At 62.1% G+C, this 12,059-nt stretch overlaps 2 protein-coding genes across 2 annotated transcripts; both read right to left on the reverse strand.

Annotated features, from left to right (window-relative positions):
- Positions 1 to 1,280: 1,280 nt before the first annotated feature.
- Positions 1,281 to 8,213, reverse strand: LOC128978661 (G protein-coupled receptor kinase 5-like). The gene is made up of 16 exons (XM_054396612.1): positions 8,162 to 8,213; positions 5,196 to 5,291; positions 4,976 to 5,088; positions 4,391 to 4,468; positions 4,085 to 4,185; positions 3,918 to 4,010; positions 3,750 to 3,813; positions 3,528 to 3,668; positions 3,253 to 3,443; positions 3,138 to 3,175; positions 2,847 to 2,936; positions 2,529 to 2,737; positions 2,302 to 2,439; positions 1,729 to 1,866; positions 1,499 to 1,630; positions 1,281 to 1,400 (listed from the first exon to the last, which is right to left on the reverse strand). Exons 1-16 carry the CDS (start codon positions 8,211 to 8,213, stop codon positions 1,281 to 1,283), a joined length of 1,794 nt encoding a protein of 597 aa, XP_054252587.1.
- Positions 8,214 to 9,783: 1,570 nt separating this feature from the next.
- Positions 9,784 to 11,890, reverse strand: LSM1 (LSM1 homolog, mRNA degradation associated). Its single transcript, XM_054396715.1, has 4 exons — positions 11,841 to 11,890; positions 11,368 to 11,436; positions 10,879 to 10,994; positions 9,784 to 10,251 (listed from the first exon to the last, which is right to left on the reverse strand). The coding sequence occupies exons 1-4, from the start codon at positions 11,884 to 11,886 to the stop codon at positions 10,081 to 10,083; spliced, it is 402 nt and encodes a 133-aa protein (XP_054252690.1). The 5' UTR covers positions 11,887 to 11,890; the 3' UTR covers positions 9,784 to 10,080.
- Positions 11,891 to 12,059: the final 169 nt, after the last annotated feature.

Below are 12,059 nucleotides of genomic sequence, written 5' to 3' on the forward strand. Positions count from 1 at the left end.
CTGAGCCAGGTCCTGCCGAACTGGGTGTGCTGGGGGCACTGGGGCCATGGCCACATCCTGCACAGCAGCAAGGGCATACCCAGGCTGGGCATCCAGTGCCCTCCCATTGGGGGATAAACACTGAAGGAGGTAAAACAGCCAAGAAAGTGCCTCCCTGATGCCCACAAAATGCCCCCCACATACCCACACAAAGCCAGCACACAGCTCTGGTGGCAGCTTTGAGGTTAAAAATGTCCAGCCAGGGGCTCAGGACAAATATTTACAACTCTTTACAAATGTACAGAACCAGAGCAAATGGAAACCAAAACTGTGGGAGGCAGAGAGTCACCAGGGGCCAAAGGCACAAGCAAGGGGACCCTGGGCACCCACAGCACAGCCCCTTCCACACCCACCCCATGGGTGCTGTACCACCCACCAGCCCCACAGCAAAGACAGGGCACCCCAATGCCACCCTGAGTGGTCCTATGGGGAGAGGAGGACTCCCCCATACCCCTCCACACCTCCAGTCCAGCACCCTCCAGAACATTCCCTTCTCAGAGCCTGCTCCAGGCTGTCCTGGCTGCATCAGGAGGGGGAAAGCTGTTTGCCCCAGCAGGGCTGGGGGCTCTGTCAGGGTGACCCTGTCCTTCCTGCTGCAATGGTCAGGGGGAGCCAGGGTGTCCCCCCCACTCCAAGGCTGCCTTTGTTGCTATTTGGAGAGCAGAGATAAACCCACAGCCCCTCCCCCCTCTTCCATGCCCACAGAGGTCAGGCACCAAGCTGGTGATAAGATAAAAGCCTCAAACGCAGCAAAAATAGGTCCCTGCCCTGGCCCCCGGCCCTGGCAGCAGCTGGGGGGTGGGGGGCAGATGTAGTGGTCCTGCAGTGGGAGCCCCCCAGGACCTGGCTGGATGTGCCATGGAATTGTTTTGTTTGGAAAAGCTTTCCAAGATCATGGAGACCATCAGCCCAGCACCACCTTGGCCACCAAACCACAGCCCCAAGTGCCATGGCCACACTTTGCTTGAACACCTCCAGGGGTGGAGACTCCACCACCTCCCTGGGCAGCCTGTTCCAGTCCCTGACCATGGGGATGGGGGAAAAGGTGCTGGGGAGCTGCTAGATTCAGGTCCCACTGGTCCCCTCCATCACCCCCTGCCCACATCCACGCTGGCATCCTGCATCCATCTGTGCCTGCATCCTGCCTCTCCTCTGCCAGCATCCCCAGGGACTCTGGTCCCAGATAACCCTGAGAGGCCATAGGGGGCTGGGGGCTGCCCCCAGGATGATGAGAGTGGGGGTCAGGATGGTGCTGGTGCTGTGGCAGGGGTTTGGCAGCTGGACTTGGCTACGGGAGGATGCGAGTTCACAGCGGCCAGGGCACTGGGCGGGGTGGTGGTGCTGATGGTGTAGTCAGCTGGCTGTGAGGGACAGACAGACAGAAGGCAGTGAGCCAGAGGAGCCAGGGGGAGACCCCCAGGGGAAATTCCCCCCCATAAAACACCTCCCAGCCTCTTACATGGCGTCGGAAGAGCCTCTGCAGGAGGCTGCGCTTGGGGGGCTCAGGCAGCTGCCTCCAGTCCAGGTCTGGGGAGCGAGTCCCAGCAGGTCCGAACACGTTGAGGTCCTTGAAGCACTCAGTCTCGATCATCTGGGGGGGGTTGTGGCACCAGGGGGGTGAGCACAGGCAGGCCCAGAAGTGCTGCAGCAGGATAGGACCCCCCCTGGAGCTCCAATGCCCCCCAGCACCTCGTTCTGCCAGGGGATGGAGACGCTGCCGGTGGCAAACTTGGCATAGAAATCGGAGTCGGTTTGGTCCAGGTTGACTCCCTTCACGGTGGAGAACTGCTCAATGTCCAGCACGTCCTTGCAGTAAACTGCCCGGGGCTGAGGGGGGCAAGGAGCTCTCAGGGCTGGCAAACAGGGCTCAACCCCCCCTGCAATGGTCACCCCTGCCCATTCTCTTACATCTGGCACAAAGGAGGGCATCATGATGCTAATAAACTGCCCTTCGCTGAAGGGACCAAAGAGCTGCCAGGGTTAGGAAGCAGGGCTCAAAACCCCCTGCAATGCCTGCCCCTGCCCAGCCCCTTACATCTGGCACAAGGGAAGGTGCCATGAAGCCAGTAAACTGCCCAGGGCTGAGGGAGCTCTCAAGGGCTGGCAAACAGGGCTCAACCCCCCCGGCAATGCCCACCTCTTACATCTGGCATAAGGGAGGGTGCCATGATGCCAGTAAACTGCCCGAGGCCGAGGGAGCTGTAAGGGCTGGCAAACAAGGCTCAACCTCCCTGCAATGCCCATCCCTGCCCAGCTCCTTACGTCTGGCACAAAGGAGGGTGCCATGATGCCAGCCTCCAGGCGTTTGAAGTTGATGGTGCTGAAGAAGGGATGCAGCTTCACCTCGGCCGCGCCACCGGCCCCGCAGCCCAGCCGCTGCTTGGGGTCCTTGGCCAGCAGCTGGGGAGGGCAGCAAGAGGTCACATCGTGGCAGTGCCAGGGGGATGCAGCCCAGCCCAGCCCTCACTGGGGGTGGTTCCTCAGCTCACCAGCTGGCAGATGGCCCGAGCCTCCTGGCTGAACTTGTCAGAGTAGGACTCCTGCTCCTCCTGCACCCTCTTCTCCACCTCCTCGCGCTTCACCCGCTCCTTGCGGGCACGGAAGGGCGACTGCCCCTCGATCATTTCGTACACCAGGCAGCCCAGGCCCCACCAGTCGGGGCTGAAGGTGTAGCGCTCATTGTTGATCACCTCTGGGGCTGCGAGGCACAGCCCCCCCCAGCCCGTCAGCAGCTGGCCACACCCTGGCAGGGATACCCCCCCTTGGCAGCCCACCCAGTGCCAAACTCAACCCTGCCCCTTGCTCACCCATGTAGCCAACGGTGCCCACACGGCCACGGATGGTCTCACCCTCAGGGATCTTGATAGCCAGCCCCAGGTCAGAGATCCTGATGTGGCCTGGGGCAGGGAGGGGGTTGAGGGCATCATGCCAGGGGAGGTGCCCTTGCCCAACGGGGCAGCATCCCCAGGAAGGGTCACCCCCACATCCCTCCATACCCTCCCCAGAACTCAGCCAGAGAGCCTCCAGGGAGGCACAAAAAGATCCATCCCCAAAGCCAGCAGCATGGACAGTGCCAGGCCCAGCAGCTCCCTCCTCACCATTGTCATCCAGGAGGATGTTCTCTGGCTTCAAGTCCCTGCAGAGACAGAGAGCTCAGCACCGAGCGGCCCTGGCCTGGCCGCTGTGCCAGCCCTGTGCCCACACCGTGCTCACCGGTAGACGATGCCCTCCTGGTGCAGGTGCTGGAGGCCGCAGCAGATCTCAGCTGCGTAGAAGGCCACGCGCTCGTCCTCGAAGCCAGGGTTGCCCATGTTGTAGATGTGGAACTTCAGGTCCCCACCGTTCATGATGGTCAGCACCAGGCAGAGCGCGTCCTTCGTCTCGTAGGCATATGCCAGGCTCACCTGTGTGCCCACCCTGGCCATCAGCACCGGCCCTGGCACCCCTCCCCATGGGCTGCTTGCCCCCCAGAAGAGCTCAGCACCCACCACAAAGCGGCTGTTGACCTTCTCCAGGATCTGCTTCTCGTTCAGCGCCATTGCCTCCCCCTTCCGCTTCTTGATCCGCTTCTTCTCCAGCTTCTTGCAGGCGTACATCTTCCCCGTGGCCCTCACCTGGCAGGCACACACCTGAGGAGGAGGGGGGGATGGCAGCAAAGTGAGCCCCCCAGCAGCACCCCATCACCCCCTTCCTTCCCCCCATGCCAGTACCTCTCCGAAGCCGCCCTTGCCCAGGATCCGGTACTGCCGAAACGTGTCCTTGGTGACCGACTGCCTGAAACGCACAGCCATGGGTAGGACACCCCCCAGACGCCCTCACACCCCCTCCCAGATCCCATTGGACCCCCACCAAGGTCCACTTGGGTCCCCCCCACTCACCTCTCCAGGTACTTCCACTGCAGGAAGCGGTCAAAGTACATACTGTCCTGGTAGGCAGCAAAGGGGTCCCCCCCCAGGTACTGGTGCAGGGAGCTGTAGGGAGCAGAGGGGATGGTTGGCATCACCTGCAGCCCCTCCTGATGCCCACGCATGGGCAGGGCACTCACCACAGGCAGCTGCTGAAGAGGTCCTTGCAGGGGCTCTTCTGCAGGTCCTGCAGGCAGTGGCTGGCATGGGCCCGGCTGACCTCAGGCAGGAATTCTGGGGACTGCCAAGGGGAGCAGGGGGATGCAGACCCCTGCCCTGACTGCATCGCTCCCACATCCCTCCTGTGATCCCAGCTAGGTGCCACTGGATGCCCAGAGAGCAGGGACATGGCTCTGTGGCCAGCAAAGGACCTTCCATCACATCTCTGCTCCCATCACTTCCTTGCCCCTTGGGGCTGGAAAAGGGAAAAGCCCCTCGGGACTCACCTCCTGCTTGAGGAACCGATGGATAATTTCCTCTCCCATCTCCTTTCGCTTCTCATCGGGGGACAGCTCATAGTCTGCCTGGGGTGCCCAGGGAGAAAAGGGTGCTGAAGACACAGCTCTGCCCTGTGCTCCCCACTGAGACCCCCACCTCTGCCCCAGCCACAGGGTGAGGGACTGTCTGCACCCATGCCACTGGCAGTGCCCGTGCTGGAAGCTCACGCTGCAAACCTGCCACAGGACCCCCAGCACAAGCAAGACCACCAGCCCCAGCCTGGGATATGCCCAACATCCTGGGATGACATCCCCAGCAGAGCCACAGAATGGTTTGGGTTGGGAGGGACCTTAAAGCTCACCCAGTTCCAATCCCCTGACACGGGCAGGGACACCTCCCACCAGCTCAGGTCGCTCATCCAACCTGGCCTTGAACACCTCCAGGGAGGGGACATCCACAACCTCCCTGGGCAACCTGTTCCAGTGTCTCCCCACCGGAAAGAATTTCTCCCTGATCTCCAGTCTCAATCCGCCCTCTCCCAGCTCATCTCCATTCCCCCTCCTCCTCGCACCGCACCCCCGGGGGTCCCTCACCACAGCGTCCAGGAAGCGGATGCAGCGCCCCAGCTCCGGCCGCGTCTCGCAGTACTGCCGGAAGAGCAGGCGGCCGATGGGCTGCTTCTGGCACAGGCTGCCGTAGTCCTGCTCTGCAAGGGAAGGGGGGGATGTGCCACGGGACGTGCCAGGCACTGGCAAACAGGGTGCCCCCCTCTCAAGCTGGCTCTGCCGGTGCCTGGTGCCCTCCGCGGCTCACCCAGCCCCTTGCGCAGCTCCTCGCACTGGCTGATGTGTGGGAACCGCAGGATCTCCCTCCACTTCTTGCTCCTGCCTTTCCTCTTGCTTCCACCTCCTGCAGCACGGGAAAGAGGGAGAAGTCGCGTTGGCAGGGTGGGCATCACTGTGCTGAAGAGAAACAGGGTCCCTCTGCCCAGTCTTGCAGAGCCAGCGGTTTGGGGTTTCTGCCCATCCCATCACTGCTGGTCCCCCAAACCCATGGCTCAGACACACACCTGTACACTGGCAGCACTGGGGCTTTGGGCAATGCTAAAGCCATGGGGGGGAAACACATCCTCAACCCTGCAGAGGGCTCTGACGCCTGAGGGGATCCTCATCCTGGACAGTCTAGGGGATGCCCACCCAGTCACAGCTCCCAGTCCCACTCTGGAGCAGGACCAGGACCCCCTTGGCATCGCCAGGCAGGTGCAGGCTTTCTCCCCAAAGCTTCAGTCCTACATTGCTCCATCCCATAAACATCTGGGGTCCTTTCTGTCCCACCAAGCCCCCTGCCCAGCGCTGGGGGGCTGCAGCAGCCCAGCCTCTGCCTCCTCGGGGATGGGGACTCTTGGGGGATCAGGGGACAAAGACAGGGACCCTCTGGGGATGAGGAGGGGGCAATGAGATGGTCCCTGGGCAGCAGCCGCTCCTCTCGGGCTGGCGGGCGGATGCTTGGCGCCTGAAGTCATCCCTGCAGGGACCTGACATCAGCGCAGCTCGGAGCTGGTGGCCAGCCAGCACCGCCCGCCGCCAGCCCCGGTGACGCCGAGGAGAGCCCGCGGGACGCCACGGTGCTGGGCTCCGGCGCTTGGGCCGGGCAGAGCTTCCTGCCGTCACCGGGCCGCTTCCTCCGGCAGGAATCGCCCCGCGCCAGCCCGCGGAGCAGCCTCGGCGCCGAGGAGTTGTGGTCCGCGGGCACCTTGGCACTGGCGGCACAGGGTCCTGAGTACTTGGTGTCTAAAAAAAAAGAGGATCAGCTGCTAGCGGTGCCCAGGCAGGAGCACCCCTAAATGGCTGGCAAAGGGGTGATGCCCTGGCAAAGGACCCTCTGCCCACCCCAAGAGCCATCCCACACAGGTAGTCCAGACAGCTTTGACCTCCCAGGGATGCTCTGAAGCCATGGCCCCACGGCCAAGCTTGGCAGCATGATGCCCGCGTAGTTCCCTGCTTCTTCCATGGAATCTGCAGGGACCAGCACCCCGCACTCCCTTGCCTTCCCCAGACCAATCCCCACTGCAGCGTGACAGGGAGAGAGGGTGAGGGATCCGTGTCCCATCCCCAAATGAGGCTGCACCAAAACCAACTGCAGCAACCAAAAAAAGTCTTTGGAGAGCAGCCTCCCCAGACCACCTTTGTGGGGTAAAGCTCTCACGAGTCCACAGCGAGGGGCCCTGCAGCAGAGCAAGGCCCTTTTGAGGGGTGCAGGAGGCAGAAGCAGCAGCTCAAGCTCAAACCACAGAGACCCCAAACATGCAACCCAGCCTCGTACTGGCACCCAACAAAATCAAGTCCAAACACGGCTGTGACGCTGCCCATGGCACAGCGGCTGCCAGTGCTGCCAAAAGCACCAGGGGTGCAGAGCCAGCTGCCCAGGCCACCTTGAGGATAGAGGAATTTGGCCGGATGCAGTCACAGGTGGCAGCGGCAGTGGCTGCTCCTGGGCACCGGGACTGGACCTCGCCGAGCCCTCCAAGCGTGGGGACACTCCTAGCTGTGGCCAGTCCTTCCCCTGCCACTGGAGAGGGAAGTGACCACCCACCAGGACCCAGCTCTCATCCTACTTTGCTTCCCGGTCTTGTCTCGCTTGGCTTCCCTGCTTCCGGCACCTCGCAGCCGTCACGCACCGACATTAACCCATTTGGCACCCGCAGCCGAGAGCCCCCCCGAGCCTCCAAGGCCAAAACCTCCTTCCCCAGCTGCAGTTCGGACCAGGTTCTGTCCCACATGGACCATTCTGCATCCCACGCGACAGGAGCAGGCTCCAGCTCCGAGCAAGGGAGCGTCGGTGAACGCTAGTTCCAAGCTCCCGACGCCAAACCTCGCTGGCGAGGGCACCAGCTCCAAACCATCCCTGTGGCACCTCCAGCACTGGAAGCGACCACGAGGTGGGTAAGGAAACCTTTAGAGGAGGGATTTGCAAGCAAGCCACAAGGCTCAGCCCTACGGCTCGCCCACAGAGCTGTGCCAGGCCGGTGGCTCCGTCGGTCACAAAGGTTTAGCGAAGGCTTTCCGAAGGAAACCAAAAGCAAACAAAGGCGCCCGCGCTCCCCAGGAGCCGGTGCCAAGCCCTGCGCTGGGCAGGGTGGGGACACCCGCAGCCTTTTGCCCCCCAGACCTTGGCCCAGCTGCCAGCAGGGCTGCGAGTGGGGCGGTGGCACCACCGGCACCACCCTGGCTCCGTTGGCACACCGGCAAGGCCGTGTTTTTTCCTGGCACAGCCTGCTTCTCTCGGGCCTGCCTCGAGCCACCCTGGCACCGGCAAAGTTCTGCTCCGTCCATGCCAGACATGTCCTGTTGGCAGGGACAGGCAGACGGACGGATGGACAGGGCAGCTCTCGGCTGACCCACGTCCCAAGGCCAGGGCATTTGGGCACACGCGCTGCTGGGCACCTAAACCACTTTCTGAATTCTGTGTCCCAAGTCCCTGTGTCTCTGGAGTGGGTAGGACAGACAAACGGACGTGTCCCGCAGCACCAGGCACAGCACCCGGGCAGACATCCCCTCCTGGGAGCTCTGCGATGCCAACCAGAACTCTGCCAAGCAAGACGGTGCCAAGCAGGACAAGCCCACCCGGCCACCCACCACCCCAGAGGGAGGGGGTCCCGGAGTGCCCGCGGCAGGGGGCGCGCCGTGTTAAGGCTGCCCTTTGGGGGCGCGGGGAGGAGAGAGGAGCATGCAGCATGGGAACGGGACCGGGAGACCGGGACGGGACGGGGGTCGCGGTACCTTCGCGAGCCTTCAGCAGGACGGTGTTGGCCACGATGTTCTCCAGCTCCATGGCGGGCAGGGGAGGGGGGGGGCAGCGGACACCATCCCCGACCCGGCCGCTCGGGGCGGTCCCGGCACCTCCCGCCGCCACCGGCCGCCTCCGGGGCTGCGTCACCGCCGTGACGTCACGGGCCGCCCCCTGCCGTCACGGGATTATGTAAGGGCAGCACCGGGCAGTCCCCCGCCCCGCTTCGGGGGTACCCATACCCCCAGGGCTGGGGCTCCTCCAGCCCCGCTTTGGGAGCCGGGCGGCAGCAGCTCCTTGAGCCACTCCACGGGGTGGGGTGCATCGATCTCCAGACCCCCAGTAGCAGCTTGCAGCAGAGCAGCTCTCCCTCCTCCTCCTCCTGCACCCCGGACCCTCTTCCACCTCCTCAGTCCCCCCAGACCAACACAGAGGGGAGCCCTATCCCACCTGCACTGCAGAGCTGATCCTGGGAACGGGATGCCCCACCGCTGTGTGCACCACCACCCCAAACCACCCTCCTGCTCCTTCCTCCCTGCCCCCACAGAGCAAAGGGAGCAGCAGAACAACCCAAACCGAGAAGCTGTTTCCTCCCAGCAGAGATTTTCCTTCCCTCAGGAGCCTCGGTCTCCAAAACCCCTTTTGTTGGTTGTTCAAGCAGGAACTGGCAGCTCCTTGTTTCCACCTTTTCCACCAGCCAGCTCACACTGGTCCACTCACACCTACACGAGGCACCCCAACAGAAAAGCCACATTTTCTCCCCCAAAATGAGCAGGGAAAAGTGTTCCCTGGGTTGCCTGGCCAGTAAGGAGAGATTCACCCCCACCCATCCCAGCTGCTTTTTCTCAAGAGAGAGCCATGGCCAGCCCTGTTAGTGCTCATAAAGGCTTATCCTGCTGAGAAAAGAGGGACTTTGGGTGAGGAAACCCACTCGTGGGAAACCCCCTCCTACCCCCCCTCTCTCCCCTCTCAGCACAGGTGCTTCCCCTGAAGTATGATTTCATGGGGAAAGGAACCAAAGGAGGTTCCACAGGAACAGCCTACTCTGCTCCTCTCACTGAGCTTGGCTCTGCTCACAGGAGGCTCCCACGGCTTGGCAGCCACCCAAAGCCAAACCAAACCCAGCCACTGCCCCTGGAGACAAAGGCTTCTGCCCAGCACTATCACTGAATGCTCCAAATGGCATCAGGAGGAGCTTAACATGAAGCATTCTCTTACCTGTGAGGAAGGGGCTGCTGGAGAAGGAAGGGAAGGGGCTGCTGGAGCCCAGGGCCAGCCCAGCTGCAGCAGCAATTCATCAGCCCCTAATCAGTGAGCTCAGCCTGTTATAAGTGGGCTCAGGTGCAGGGGAGCAGCCACAGCTGGGCTGGGGCCAAAAGGGAGCCTTCCTGGGGCACTAAGTGTACCCAGGTGCTGGCCCCCATTCTGTAAGGGGTAATCTCTTTAACCTCATGGCAGGACCAAAGGTCCTGTTCCCCACTATTCAGCACCCACTGGGGACAGCAGATGGCACGAGGGTGGTCATCCTGAGAGAGGACAATCCTCAATTAAGTCCTGAACACAGGGAAAACCTTCATTGTGGAGATCAAATATTTATTTACATGGCAAGGAAAAGCCTCCCCCAGAGTCACGTGGGGAGAAAAAAGCAAAAGAACCCAAAGGAGCAGGAGATTTACCTCCTGCCCATCACCACTGGCACTCCCTGGCATGCCTGGCCACCCCCACGGCCAGCCCAGAGCCTTCAAGCCCTCCTTCTCCACCAGGAGGAACCAAAGGCATGGTACAGCATGCCAACAGTGATCTGTGCCCAGAAAACACACCCTGAAAATCCAGCCCCCCACCTCCCTTTGCACAGGGGATCACAGGGCAGCCCTCACTGTGCTGCAGAGGACAGGTCCGAGGGGCAGCAGGCTCAGTACTCGTCCAGGGTGTCTGCCCGGGGCACGGCCAGGCCTCGCTCCTTCAGTGCCTGCACCTTCAGCTTCTCTGACTCCTGCTTGGCCTGCTGCTCCACACGCTGCTCCTCCAGGATCTCCTCAATGGAGACCTGCTGCAGAGGTGTGTCGCTCTCCTTCTCCAGGTCCTGCCAGACAAACAGCTCCCTGAGCACCTGCCAACGGCCAGGACACCCAGCTCTGCTGTGGGATGCTCCTGCCCCTGGGGCAGCTCAGGGCTGGATGTCACCTCTGCCATGCACAGATGGACACCCAGCTCCAGAGTGCACCTCAGAAGTGCTGCTGGGAGTCATAGAATCGTTAAGGCTGGAAGGGACCTCAAAGATCATCCAGTTCCAACCCCTCTGCCATGGGCAGGGACACCTCACCTAGAGCAGGTTGCTCACAGCCACATCCAGCCTGGCTGCAAAAACCTCCAGGGATGAGGCTTCCACCACCTCCCTGAGCAACCTGTGCCAGTCTCTCACCACCCTCACGGGGAAGAATTTCTTCCTCACATCCAATCTGAATCTCCCCATTTCTAGTTTTGCTCCATTCCCCCCAGTCCTATCATTACCCGACACCCTAAAAAGTCCCTCCCCAGCTTTTTTGTAGGCCCCCTTCAGATACTGAAAGACTACAATAAGGTCTCCTCAGAGCCTTCTCTTCTCCAGACTGAATCGTCACCACAAACCCCACCAGCTCCATCCTAGACCACAGCAGAGCAGCTGCCAGGGACTGGCAGGGGGCTGGGCAGGCAGGAGCTGCTTACTTACTATTTCTCCTAGCAGAACCACATTCTCTCCTCTCACAACAAAGATGCCTCGAGGGATGTCTCCATACTTCTTGCCCACATGGATGCGCTCCACAGTCTGGTGCAGCACCAAATTTGCTGCAGCAATCGAGAGAGAGAGAGAGAGAAAGAAAATCGTCCACCTTTTGCTGTGTTTTCTAGCTATGAAGAACATCTCAGCCTCCCAGCCAGGCAGAAAGCCCAGACCAGCAGCGGCATTGCTGCTCTCACACCTCCTGGTGGCTCCTCCAAGCCCATCACTAAAGCCCCAACCAACTCAAACTCCCTCTTTTCCATTCAGCCGCCCTTTGGGAGCTGCCCGATGGGTAGAGAAGCATCACCCAGCTCATGTAAATGGGCACCACAGGGCTCTCCTCTTCCTCCTCCTCCCTCCTGCCCATTGACACGGCTGGCATCGAAGTACATCCAAAGCCCAGCCGAAAGCCTCCCGCAGCCCCCAGGGTAGCCGTACCGAATTGGTCGATGCTGCGCAGGTACCCAATGAGCGTCCGGCCGTCCCGCAGCAGGACCAGGTGCTTCTCTGGGGGAGAGAATAGAGAAGAATGGGGGGGTGGGGATCAGCCACGGACACGAGTGGGCATTAACACATCCCCCCCAGACCCCGAATATAGCGGGGATGCGGGATCCCCGGCACTGTGAAGGGGTGCGAGGACTGTACCTGAGTGGCCCCAGGCGGGACGGGTGCCCACGTGGGGAAGCTCCCTACGGAAAAAGGGGGATTTGCCTCCAGTGGGGAGCGATACCCACGGGGAACAGAGGATCCAGCACCCAAGGAAGCAGCACCCACAGGGAACTGGCCGTCCAGACCCCACCAGGGAGCAACACCCGCAGGGAACGGGGAAGGTCCAGGCCCCACCGGGGAGCAGCAGCCACGGGGAACAGGAGGCATCCGCCGCCCCACGGAGCCCCAGGCAGGGCACTCACTGTCGATGTCCTGGATAAGGCTGGCCGTGCCAGGCATGTAGTTCATGGTGCCGCCGCGCCGCCCCCAGCGGAAGCGCCGCCATGCGCCGGTGCCGCCGGTGCCACCGCCCCGGAACCGCCCCACAACCACCAGGCGGGGCCCCTCCTGGCACCGCCCTTTTAAGCCTGTGTGGGAGGGGTTGCGCGCGGGACACCCGCCGATTGGTCAAGGCCGGCGGG

The sequence above is a fragment of the Indicator indicator genome, chromosome 38, assembly GCF_027791375.1.
Source record: "Indicator indicator isolate 239-I01 chromosome 38, UM_Iind_1.1, whole genome shotgun sequence".
Classification (NCBI taxonomy): Eukaryota; Metazoa; Chordata; class Aves; order Piciformes; family Indicatoridae; genus Indicator; species Indicator indicator.